Source organism: Barbus barbus, assembly GCF_936440315.1.
Source record: "Barbus barbus genome assembly, chromosome: 7".
In the NCBI taxonomy this organism is placed as follows: Eukaryota; Metazoa; Chordata; class Actinopteri; order Cypriniformes; family Cyprinidae; genus Barbus; species Barbus barbus.
In genome coordinates this window covers 15008844-15022248 of record NC_136735.1, presented here as the reverse complement: position 1 = coordinate 15022248, position 13405 = coordinate 15008844, and the positions used below count along the sequence as shown (strand labels likewise).

The 13405-nt window shown below is 41.3% G+C and overlaps 1 protein-coding gene across 2 annotated transcripts in view; it reads right to left on the bottom strand.

Annotated features, from left to right (window-relative positions):
- Positions 1-13405, bottom strand: part of LOC306873166 (glycine receptor subunit alpha-3-like) — a gene marked incomplete at its 3' end in the record, with an annotated part of 92156 nt that overhangs the window by 28170 nt on the left and 50581 nt on the right. For both annotated transcript variants that reach the window (XM_079422253.1, XM_079422254.1), the window contains exon 6: positions 6271-6408. In XM_079422253.1, coding sequence (XP_079278379.1) covers positions 6271-6408 — 138 coding nt within the window. The remainder of the gene's footprint in view (positions 1-6270; positions 6409-13405) is intronic.

Below are 13405 nucleotides of genomic sequence, written 5' to 3'. Positions count from 1 at the left end.
ATTTATTATTATTATTGCATAAAAGAGAGTTTGATCATTATTCTACTTGTTTATCTGACAGATCCCAGACTTATTGTGACAATGTGTAACACCAGCATATAAAAAAGTGTAGTATATTATAATAATGTGAGAGACTGACAAATCTGTGGTCTGTATGTTGCATATTGAATTATTGATTCCTTACTATATAAATGTAAGAGGTATGGTGGTTTTCAATCAAGCTGAGATGCCTGTGGCCAATATGCTAAGCGATCAACATATTGCATACTGGTCAGTGTGAATAAACATCTCTAAAATGCATTCAAACTGTCAAATTGATCTATTCAGTTTGACCATACTAGCTAAACATCCTATTACAGTTGTAATACCACAAAATGCAAACGTACTACACTGAATTATTTGCATACTGTAGTGAACTAGCCTTTTAGTGCATAAATTGCTGTGTTACAGTGTTTGTTTGCAGCCTTGGACCTGTGGCCTTTATTGCATGTGTATTAAGAAAGATCAATAAAGCATTGTACAGTAACTGAGGGAGAGATGAATAAGAGAGAGAATGAAATGTAACAAAAGAAAATGGGTTCAAGCAATTAGATTTCGTTAATTGCTTTGGAATATCATGATGTACTGTAAGTAAAATAAAACAACATGAATGACATTTATAATAACAATGATTTTCATTTGAGTTCATGGCTCTAATTTGATAGCACATAAGGCACATATTACCACAGTACATCGGTCACATGGTTGAATCCTTTTTAAAAAAATAATAATAATAATTTTGTCTGCTGAGTGACTCTCACACCTGTCACAGATCGGCCAGGCTCAATCACCAGTCAATCATATCACACTCCCTCACCTGAATTCTAATCACCTGCACCTGCACGTCATCAATGGCAATCATCCCGCACTCCTCAAATACTCACACCTCACAACACTCCAGTGTCCGGTCTCGTTCCTACAAAGAGGACTACTATAGCTAACATATCTCTATGCTTGATACTTACTGTCTTGTTTACTTACCTGCTGTTTTCTATCCCAATTGTGTCTTCCAGCAATCCCAAGTCGATCCCGATCCCGAGTCTCGTCCTGATCCACTGTGTTGGTGAGGTGTGCAGTTACTCCTGTTCCGTGTCTCCTTTTTGGGAAAATATATTCAAGTTACCATCCCTCCTGAACGCCGAAGAATCCTTGTATCATCACTTACCTGATTCATTCCACCACCTCTAGTCTGTCAATAAAACCTGTTCACATTACGTCACTCAGTCTGTGTCCTACTTCTGTAACAGAAGACCGGACCCACACCGAACAGACAGACTATGAGCACACCGGATCCATTCCAAGAGCTCGTAGATGCTCTCCGTGATCTCCAGTCCCATGGCCAAACCAGTGCCCTTATCTGGCGTGGCGGAGGAGTGCAACGGATTCTTATTACAATGTCCCCTAGCCATCGAGATGCAGCCCGCCTATGACACCTCCGTAAGCGAGAAGCTGTATCATTTACGTTAAGGCTCTCTGTCTATTAATGATTATGCTCTCCAGTTTCGCACCCAAGCAGCAGCCAGTGGATGGAATAAGCGATCTCTATTGACGGCCTATCGTCAGGGTTTGGAACCCAAACTTTGGTTGCAACTGGCCGCCTATGATGACATTTGTGGACTCGAGAGCCTGATACAGCTTTCCATCCGATGCGCATCACGTATGAAATCTTGTCTTGAGGAACAAGCTTTAACCCCCAGTTGCAATTCACTCCTCCGCCACCCACTCAGCCAATACCCTCCAGAACCAGCCAGCGAACCCATGCAGATCGATCATGCTCGTTTGCCCATCCAGGAACGTCAAAGACGGATCTCACTCGGATTATGCATATACTGCGGTGAAAGAGGACCCCCTCGACTTTTGGTGAGTGCCATCCAGCCGGTGATACAGAATTTAAAACCGTTGGCCATAGAAGTTTTGCTTACTGCCTCCAACTTCTCTCTTCCAGCCTATGCCCTCCTTGACCTCGGGTCAGCCGGGAACTTTATCTCAGGAGATCTCAGCCATCGGCTCAACCTCCCAACCGCAATCTCCAAAACCAGCTGTCAAATACAGTCGGTAACTGGCACCTCCCTGTTCCTGTCAAGAAGAAACGCCACCTCCATAGAAAGTCCCCTTGAGAAACGCTCCATAGATATCCCAGCCTGTTACTCCCACTTCAGCGACGTCTTCTGACCCCAGAAGGCCTCCCAGTTACCTCCACATCGGCCATGGGACTGTGCAATAGACCTCATACCAGGTGAGCCAGTGCCCCGTGGGGAAATTTACCCACTCTCAATCCCCGAGCAGAAGGCCATGGACTACATTGAGGAGGCACTCAAGCAAGGTTACATTCGCCCCTCCACATCCCCTGCTGATTCGAGCTTTTTCTTCGTGGCCAAGAAGGATGGTGGATTACGACCTTGCATAGATTACCGAGCCCTGAACAACATAACGCTTAAATTCCGTAATCCCCTTCCTCTCGTCCCAGCAGCGCTTGAACATCTTCGTGGAGCCACCGTATTCTCCAAGCTGGACCTCCGCAGCGCCTACAACCTCATGAGAATACGTGAGGGGGATGAGTGGAAAACGGCTTTCGTGACCCCTACTGGCCACTATGAGTACTTAGTCATGCCCTATGGTCTTGTCAATGCCCCCTCCATATTCCAAGACTTTATGCATGAGGTGCTCCGGGAGTTTCTCCACAAGTTTTTGCTGGTCTACATTGATGATATTCTCATCTGCTCCTAGAGCATGGCCGAACATCGTCGCCACGTTGTGGAGGTCCTGACACGCCTGAGAAACTTCCACTTGTTCTTCAAGGCAGAGTCGTGTAGTTGCAGTTTTTAGGATACAACATCGATAGCAGTGGCATCCGGATGGACGAGGGGAAGGTGGAGGTGGCTGTAACATATAGGTGGCTGTAACAACACCTCCTATATGAGGCAAATGTTTTCTCTTTTTTCCTCTTAAAAGAAGAGGCTTATTTAATCTATATGAATGCATATAAAATATATTATTGCTCCCTGTTGAATACAGGAAGTATGTTATGCATAAACTACATGAATTTGAATTCCTTTAAAGCTACAATTACTAGCTGGGAGCTTTGCAGTTGTCTTACCTTTTATTTGGATGCTCGTCTCTCAGCTCAATCAATATCAATATGCCTTTGTGCACCTATATTGATTCTATTACTAAATTAGAAATTTGAAGGGAGTCCGGGGAATAATGTGACTGACATGTAGCTCCCTATAGAAGCATACAGTACCCTGAACACAACTGCCAAGAGATTTCCTGTCAAAAAAGAGACCTTTGAATCTTAAGTATTTTCACCCATTCCACTCTCTATTTCTTTCATTCTTTTTCCCCTGCGGTTTTCCATTTCTCCTGACTCTCAAGTCTTTTACGGGTGGTCTCTCTCATTTTGTCCTTATACACTGTGGACAATCGTTTGAGGCAACCTGAGCTTGACTCACCAGCATCTGTCATTCATCAGCTCAGAATGTCCCCCTGAGGCAAAACACACAGGGAGACAAAAGCACACACCTCTTCACCAGGGATTGTGTGGCCTATGACTTCTGTTATGTGCACTACTGATATGACTGATAATATCAGGTTTCAAATGCAAGAAGAATAAAAAAAAAGGAAAGGCAGAGCTGTACTGACCAATTAATTCAATTATATCTGACAAGGCTAATGAGAACTTGGTCTCTTAAGGACTCATTTGCTATGATAAAGTGCACAGTGGATATGTACAATTCTGCAATGCACTGACACGGTTCTTGACTACAGGCATTTAGAAAGCCCATCCTGAGTTAGTTTGTTTTTCAAAATCTTTCCTCAGTAATTCTCAGAAGTCTTATTACAGTGTTTTGACTAGTGTTTCCGATATCATGCATGTTTTGAAGATGACTTTTTCTAAATTTTTATTTGTGTGTGTACTTCAAGGCTACTAAGCCGAATGTGTCACATAAAGTTCTGGGCATTGTATAATTAAATTTTTTACTGTACGTCTCAGATATTGAACACTGACTGACAGTATTTTCCTCTATCACACCCTCGATGTTTACGTTTCAACCATGATAAGGCCAGGTGTGCACAGTGGATGCATAATTGAGACACCAAGAGATGCGATAACAAGCTTTTTCAATTATCATTTGTTAAAAGCTGTTACTTTGCATCTAATTAAAGCAAGACTGCTAGAACATTCTCCTGGATTTCTTTTTATCTCTTCTCCTCCCTCACAGTGGTCTACTGTTCCTCTAAATTAGTGATTCTCAACTGGTGGCCATAAATATGGGTCACATGTCTGGACTGATAGTGTTGAGGGCAGAAGAGAAGAGCAATGATAAATGCAAATAATGAAATGTCATTATGCTGTATAATCATGCTTGCTTAGTACAGCACAATAAGAGGAGAAAACACTATTCATATAATTTGTCAAAGACTATACATCCAGTTGAACTCTACGGTATTTCAAATTTATCTGTCACATGGTTGAAGCTAGCCAAATTAGCCAGATGGCAACATGGACAGGTTGCGTGACATCCCCTCATCCTTGAAAACCATGAACGAGACTATACGATGTGTTTTGTGCAGTTAATTAATGGCTTCTGAAAGCATGAAACAATCAAAATTCAGCTTACATGTAGAGCAGACCAGTGATTCTAAGCTCCGGTCCTGGAGACTAGAGCCCTGCATTTCGGCCCGGGCCCAATGGGCCCCGACCTTTTTACGCCTCTAGGGCCGGGCTTCGGGCCAATTTCCACATCATAGACCAGATGTGGGCCGGGCCTCGGGCCTGTTTTGGGTTTCTCCTTATTTTTATATTGTAGACATCCATCGATTAGTGATGAAAAAAAATCGCAGCGCCGGTGGAAACAACACGAGACCTTGCCGCGACTGAGAGCAGCTCGATGGTGTTTAGTGTCCCGCAGCAGCAGCAGGTGCGCAAGTGACTTCAGCGCGGCTAAAGAGTTCTGCGTTCAAATGCATGCAATAGGCTAAAGCTTGCTGCAAAACCCCAGCAAACATAACCATGAATGTGTCTGTGGGAAATAGTAAGGAGATATTTGAATTATTTACAAATAAACCAATTTTTTCTGAGTCTGTGTCGCAAGGATGAAGTTGCTGATCCTGACTCGCCGTCTCCTCATTAGACGTGCCTTTAGAGAGAAATGCATCTTTATTGATTATGATTATAATAAAAGAGTTTTTGCTTTCGATTTTTTATTTCGTTAAGTAATAATTTAAAGCTTTCTATAGATATATTTATCGTTGGTATTGTGAGTGCACACAAATACAAGTAGACCCTTTACAGGTCCGAATGATGTATTACTCTTATCTTTATCAAAAAATAAATAAATAAATAAATGACGGTGTAGGCTATTTTAATTTGTTTCCACTGAAAAAAATCCAAGTGTTTGCGCTGGTGCCTCCATGTCCTGCAGAGCGCGCTTTAGCTTCCACTCTCCGCACAAACTTAGATATAGGCTAGAGCACATTATTATTATAGGGCAGGTTTAACGTTTAAACATTGTTATATACTTGAACTGTTTTAGTATATCTATAGATTTTATTTTAGGCAAGTCGTGATGATATGAGAAGGCTAAATTGATCAAGCATAGGCTATGATCAGCTCATGCCGCTGGCCGCTTGGTCGTTACTTTAAAAAACAAAAACTTATAGGCTATTTAACGAACAAAAATGCTCCAAACGTTTTTCTAAATTAACTTAATAAAAAAACAAAACGAAATATAATAATTTTGCCATTACACACTACTGTTTCGGCTATTAAAATAGTTCAGTTTTGTATAAACTGTTTTAGGAGAAGGGGGGAAAAAAAGACGGGCTCGGGTCGGACTCGGGCCGGTAATTCTGATAAGCTGTCGGACGTGGGCCGGGCTAGGGCTTGAGCGTCTCGGGCCAGGGCCGGGCTAGGGCCTAAATTTGAGGCCCGTGCAGGGCTCTACTGGAGATCCACTTCTCTGCACATTTTGTATGTCTTCTTTATTTAATGCACCTGATTTGGATTATCAGCTCAATAGGAGAGAGCTGAACTAAGTGTGTCAGATAAAAGAGAGAGACAAAATGTGGGGAGCACCCAGGACCGACGTTGAGAACCACTGGATTATAGTGTAGTAAAAGTAAATTTTCTTGTCCAGTCTGGATCATGTAAATGATTCATGTTGCTGAGCATTTGGAGTTTCTATCAGGCTATTAAAACTTCATTATATAGCATGTTTTGAAAATTACCTGTGTTGTAGTGCTTGGTGCAGTCTCTTAAATCAGACTCATCCTTGAGGATGAACTGTGGGAGCGTCAAACCTTCGGCCACCTGTACAGGTCCCTTCTCTTGCCACTCAAAAATCAGATCATTCATTGTGTAGCCAACTAGGAGAAAGACGAAGATATCTTTTTGTTAGATTTTACATGCTGTTTTCAGTATCAGGCTACTATTTCATAATGGGGAGGTTAATGTTGTAAAATTAGCCCTTTTCATATTCTGAAAATTTTACAACACTTTACAACTAAAGGAATCTTTCACATACATATTCTGTCATTAATTACTTGCATTCAACATCATTCCAAACTTGCATGCACTGAATCTTTGTAAATATTCATTTTGTGTTCTGTAAACAACATGGGTATGAATAATTTTGAATTTTTGCGTGAACCCAAAGGCCTTTAGCGGCCTTATGTCTCACAAGGAACGAGGAGGATTAAGTAAGTAAATATTCATTTAGCTAAACTATTCTGATAGGCTAATTTAAGATCTAAAGCAGGGATCCTGAAATCTGGACCATTCCTGCAGAGTTTAGCTCTAACCCTAATCAAACACACCTGAGCAGAGTCTTCAAGATCATTAGAAAATCACAGGTAGGTGAGTTTGATCAGGGTTGGAGCTAAACTCTGCAGCAGATTGGACCTCCAGGGAAAGATTTGAGGAACACTGATCTAAAGCCTATTTTAAGATATAAATGTAGATTTCAATAGAATGATGGCATTTAAGGCCAAATGAGAGGGCTGTTCCAGAAGGCTAGAAGGTAACGTTTTAGATTACAGCCTGCAATGTACCGCATAATTAAACAGAATTTACAGCGTACTTATTTGTAACTATAGAGTACCTCCACAGTACCTACTCATAGGTATAAGGGAATAATATGCAATGTTTGGGGAATAAGGGGGTAATAAGAATCAGAATCAGAATCAGAATCAGAATGAGCTTTATTGGCCAAGTATGTTTACACATACAAGGAATTTGTTGTAGTGACAGAAGCTCCACAGTGCAACAGAAAGACAGTAACAGGACAGGACACAGGTAATGAAACAAAATAACAGGAAATAGCCAATAACCAATGTACAAAGCAGCAAAAAAAATAAAAAATACACAATATATAATATATAATATAGCGACTATGTATGTACAGGTGAAGTATGTGCAAATTAGAAATGAGAAAATAAAATAAGTGAGTGTGGTGAATGGATAATGTATTAGTTGTGTGTTCTACGTTTATTTATTGAGTGTTCATGAGATGTATTGACTGAGGGAAGAAACTGTTCCTGTGTCTGGTCGTTCTGGTGCTCAGAGCTCTGTAGCGTCGACCAGATGGTAACAGTTCAAAGAGGTTGTGTGCTGGATGTGAGGGGTCCAGAGTGATTTTACCAGCCCTTTTGCTCACTCTGGATAAGTACAGTTCTTGGAGAGTGGGGAGGGTTGTACCAATGATTCGCTCAGCAGTCCGGACTACCCTCCGTAGTCTTCTGAGGTCAGATTTGGTAGCTGAGCTGAACCAGACAGTTATTGAGGTGCAGAGGATGGATTCAATGATGGCAGAGTAGAACTGTTTCAGTAAGTCCTGTGGCAGGTTGAACTTCCTCAGCTGGCGAAGAAAGTACAGCCTCTGCTGGGCCTTCCTGACAATGGAGTCGATGTGAATATCCCACTTTAGGTCCTGAGAGATGGTGGTGCCCAAGAATCTGAATGACTCCACTGCAGTCACGGTGCTGTTCATGATGGTAAGTGGGGGGAGAGCAGGGGGGTTTCTCCTGAAGTCCACGATCATCTCCACAGTTTTGAGCGTGTTAAGCTCCAGGTTGTTGAGACTGCACCAGACAGCCAGCTCCTTAACCTCCTGTCTGTAAGCAGACTCGTCACCGTCCTGGATGAGGCCGATCAGTGTGGTGTCGTCTGCAAACTTCAGGAGCTTGACAGAGGGGTCTTTAGATGTGCAGTCGTTGGTGTAGAGGGAGAAGAGCAGTGGGGAGAGTACGCAGCCCTGAGGAGCTCCAGTGCTGATGGTTCGAGTGCTGGATGAGAATTTGCCAAGCTTTACTAACTGCTGTCTGTCTGTCAGGAAGCTGTTGATCCACTGGCAGACGGAGGTGGGGACGGAGAGCTGAGTTAGTTTATTTTGAAGGGTTTCCGGGATAATGGTGTTAAAAGCAGAGCTGAAGTCCACAAACAGGATCCTCACATAAGTCCCTGGTCTGTCCAGATGCTGCAGGATGAAGTGCAGTCCCATGTTGACTGCATCATCCACAGACCTGTTTGCTCTGTAGGCAAACTGCAGGGGGTCCAGTAAGGGTCCAGTGATGTCCTTCAGATGAGCCAGAACCAGTCTTTCGAATGATTTCATGGCTACAGACGTTAGTGCCACAGGTCTGTAGTCATTTAGTCCAGTAATTTTGTGTTTCTTTGGGACGGGGATGATGGTGGAGCGTTTGAAGCATGAGGGGACTTCACACAGCTCCAGTGATCTATTGAAGATCTGTGTGAAGATGGGGGCCAGCTGCTCAGCACAGATTTTTAGGCAGGCTGGTGACACACCATCTGGACCAGGTGCTTTCCTTCTTTTGTTTTTCCTGAAGACCTGGCACACATCGTCTTCGCTGATTTGAATTGTAGGTGTGGGGGAGAGAGGGGTTGCTGGAGGTGTGAATGGTTGTGTGGAGGGGTGTTCTGGGCGGGTGTGGGGTGATCGTTCAAAACGACAAAAGAACTCGTTTAAGTCGTCTGCCAGGTGTTGATTCTCCAGAGTGCTGGGGGGTGGTGTTTTGTAGCTGGTGATGTCCTTTAATCCAAGCCACACTGAAGCCGGATCGCTGGAAGAGAATTTGTTCCTGAGCTTGTCAGAATAATTCCTCTTTGCCACTCTGATCTCCTTTTCCAGTGTGTATTTGGCCTGTTTGTACAATACTTTATCCCCCTTTCTGTGAGCATCTTCTTTGGCCTGACGGAGCTGTCTGAGTTTGGCAGTGAACCATGGTTTGTCATTGTTGTAGAATAGATGAGTCCTGGTAGGAATGCACATGTCCTCACAGAAACTGATATATGATGTTACAGTCTCTGTGAGCTCGTCCAGGTCATTTGCTGCAGCTTCAAAAACAGACCAATCAGTCAGGTCGAAACAGGCTTGTAAATCCCGCTCTGTTTCGTTAGTCCATCTTTTAACAGATCTTAATACAGGCTTCGCAGACTTAAGTTTCTGCCTGTAGGATGGAATAAGATGAACCAAACAGTGATCAGAGAGTCCTAAAGCTGCTCGTGGAACCGAGTGATATGCGTCCTTTATTGTTGTGTAACAGTGATCCAATATATTACTGTCTCTGGTGGGGCATGTAACATGCTGTCTGTATTTTGGCAGTTCACGGGAGAGATTTGCTTTATTAAAGTCCCCGAGAATGATTAAAACAGAGTCCGGGTGTTGTTGTTCACTCTCTGTGATCAGATCAGCGAGTTTCTGTAGAGCTGTGCTCACGTGCGCTTGCGGTGGAATGTAGACACTCACGAGAATGAACGAGCAGAACTCCCGCGGCGAATAGAACGGCTTGCAGTTAATGAAGAGCGTTTCTAGATCTGAGCAGCACATCTTCTTTAAAACAGTTACATCTGTACACCACCTCTCATTGATGTAAAAGCATGTCCCGCCGCCGCGCGATTTCCCCGTTGATTCTGTGTCCCGATCTGCTCTTATCAGCTGGTAATTAGGCAGATGGATCGCGCTGTCCGGTATGTCGCCATTCAACCAGGTTTCCGTGAAACATAGAGCAGCAGAGTTAGAAAAGTCCTTGTTTGTCCGGGAGAGCAGAAGGAGTTCGTCCGTTTTGTTGGGTAGAGAGCGGAGATTCGCCAGATGGATGCTAGGCAACGCCGTTCTAAATCCGCGCTGACGAAGTTTCACGAGCGCGCCGGCTCTCTTTCCCCGTCTGCGCCTCCTGAAGCGTTTGACCAGAGCTACAGCTCCGCCAACTACAATGTCCAGCAAAACGTCCGAAAAATCAAAAACCGGTAGAAGATTTTGTGGTGTGTTCTGCCGAATGTTCAGTAGATCATCCCTGGTAAAGCTGATCTTATTTGAAAAACAAAAAACAGGAAAAACAAACAAAAACAATACAAACACCGAGGAGCAACGCACAATAGCTGCCATCAGCGGCGCCATTTTGTTTTTTTCCTGCGGAATTATAAAGCATTTATACTGTAATTATTTTATAACTAAATGGAAACTATTCTGAAATTACTTGTATGTAGAGACCGCGATTTTCCACATCAGCATAACTTAAAGCTGAATGTACATGTAGGTAAACAGAAACAATTGGGGAATAAGGGGGTAATGACTCATAAGTAATGTAATTAATCTTTCATAAGTAATGCGTAAACTATTCTAAGATTATGTGGTATGCATGACGTACTGTGTTTGGCAACACTATTATGATTTAGAACAAGTTGCCTTATTGTACTACCATAAAATATATGATGCAGTATATTTACACTACATACTGAGTACTTATTGTATTATTACAACATATATCTTACATGACATTGATACAAATAGTAGGCCTATACTATAGTAGAATTTAGTAATTATAGCAAAGTTAAAAACCACCATAGTCGAGATTACTAAAATCTTGTTCTACATTTATTTTCAATAGGCATATTATCAATTTTTCCTTTCAGCTGTGGGCAGGAGTCGACAAATTTCTGGAGATCTTTTGCATATGCTTGCAAAGTTGTCCTTGCAGTATATGAGGAAGCAGAAAAGTCCTCCCCCTGCAGTTTTCACCTGTGATTACAAAATACATTGCAAAAAATAAAAAATAACTGTTAATACATGTCAAGTTTGTATAATGTTAAGAAGTGTTGCACAAAGCTTATATTTAACCAAATATATAAAATAAGGACTTCTGTGAGGACTCTGTGTCACAGCAATGTTTCAAGGAAAATCTGTAAGAGTTGCCAACACTGTGATACGGTAAAGCAATAAATAATAAAATAACAAAGGACTACAAAAGAGAATGTGCGATAGTCAGTAGGTGACACTCCACTCTGATGGGCTACAACTCACCTTAACCCCTGGGTATCCCTGTACCTTCTGATTTTTTTTTTTAAACTATGTTTATACCATAGTTAAAAAATAAATATTGTTACTATAGTTAAACCATGGGTACCACAAAACCATGATTGTGCTACAAAACCTGTGGTTAAAACCTCTTTAGCCCTGTTGCATATTTTATCATTTTTGAATAAAAAAAAAAGTTCCCTACCCACAAACATTAGAGAACATTTATAAAAAAATAGTCTCTATGTACAGAAAACCCGGTCCCACTTTATATTAACTGGCTTTAACTACGATATACTTGCATCAAAAAATAAGTACAATATACTTATTACGTTTATATTGTATTGCAAATCACTTTTTCAGGTATTGAGGTGGGATACGGGTAAGGTTAGGGACAGGTTTGGTGGTGTGGGTAGGATTAAGGGTGGGTTAAGGAGTAAGGGATGGTTCAACAGTGTAATTATAAATGCAATTACAGAAATTAATTACAGATGTAATTATATGCAGGTATTTTTTAAAATATAAGTACAATGTAAGAAAAACTAATGTACACAATATGTGCATAGTACCAAATGATTCATTTAAATGTTAAGGCCACTCAATATAAAGAGGGACTGAAAACCCTCAAAATTTTAAACCATGGTGTTGTTTTAATGTATTTGTTCATAATTTTATGACAAGCACAAATTAAAAAAAATTCCTTACTCACCCGTATGTTACCCAAGATGTTCATGTCTTTCTTTCTTAAGTCTCAAAGATTTATTTTTGAGGAAAACATTCCAGGATTATTTTTCATACAGTGAACTTTTATGGTGGCCAGCCCAGTGGATTGAAGATTAAAAACTCAGTTTCAATGAAGCTTCAAAGGGCTCTACACGATCCCAGCTGAGGAAGAAGGGTCTTATCTAGTGAAACGATCGGTTATTTTCTTTAAAAAAGTTGCAATATGCTTTTTAATCTCAAAGGCTCCTCTTGTCTAGCTCTCAGTTAACTCTGTTTTTTCCCGGTTCATGACAGTTAGGATATGTCGAAAAACTCCCATCTCATTTTCTCCTCCAACTTCTAAATCGTCCTACATCGCACCGTTTTTATGCAGGGCATTTGACTTTCTTTGTATATTCACTTTGTAAACACTGGGTCAGTACTTGTGCAGCGATGTAGGACGATTTAGAAGTTGGAGGAGAAAATGAGATGGGAGTTTTTCAACAAATCCTAACTGTCATGAACCGGAAACAAACACAGTTCACGCAGAGCTAGACAAGAGGAGCGCTTAATCAATCTTTTCGCTAGATAAGACCCTTCTTCCTCAGCTGGGATTATTTAGAGTCTTTGAAGCTGAATTTAAACTGCATTTTCGAAGTTCAAGCTCGGGGGCACCATAGAAGTCCATTTTATGGAGAGAAATTCTGAAATGTTTTCCTCAAAAAACATAATTTCTTCACGACTGAAGAAAGAAAGACATGAATATCTTGGATGACAAGGGGGTGAATACATTATCTGTGAATTTTTGTTCCAGAAGTGAACTACTCCTTTAAGGTGAATTGGAGCCCATCAGAGTGGAGTGTCACCTACTTATTATTGCATATTCTCTATTTTGTTATACTATTAAGTTCTTGTTTTTATTTTCCAGTTACCTGTGTACTTTTGTAGTCCACAATGTTGGCAACTCTTACAGAGTTTCATTGCTGTGACACAGAGTCCTCACAGAAGTCCTTATTTTATATATTTGGTTAAATATAAACTTTGTGCAACACTTCTTTACATTATGCAAACTTGACATGTATTAATTAATTTATTTTTTATTTATAAATTTTTTTTGCAATGTATTTTTTTCTAATTGTGATCACAGGTGAAAACTGCATCAGAGGGGGAGGACTTTTCTGCTCCTTCATATACTGCAGGGACAACTTTGCAAGCATATGCAAAAGATCTCCAGAAATGTGTCGACTCCTGCCCACAGCCAAAAGGAAAAGTTGCCAATATGCCTATTAAAAATAAATGTAGAACATGATTGTGTGTGTGTGTGTGTGTGTGTGTTTTACAGTTCCTTG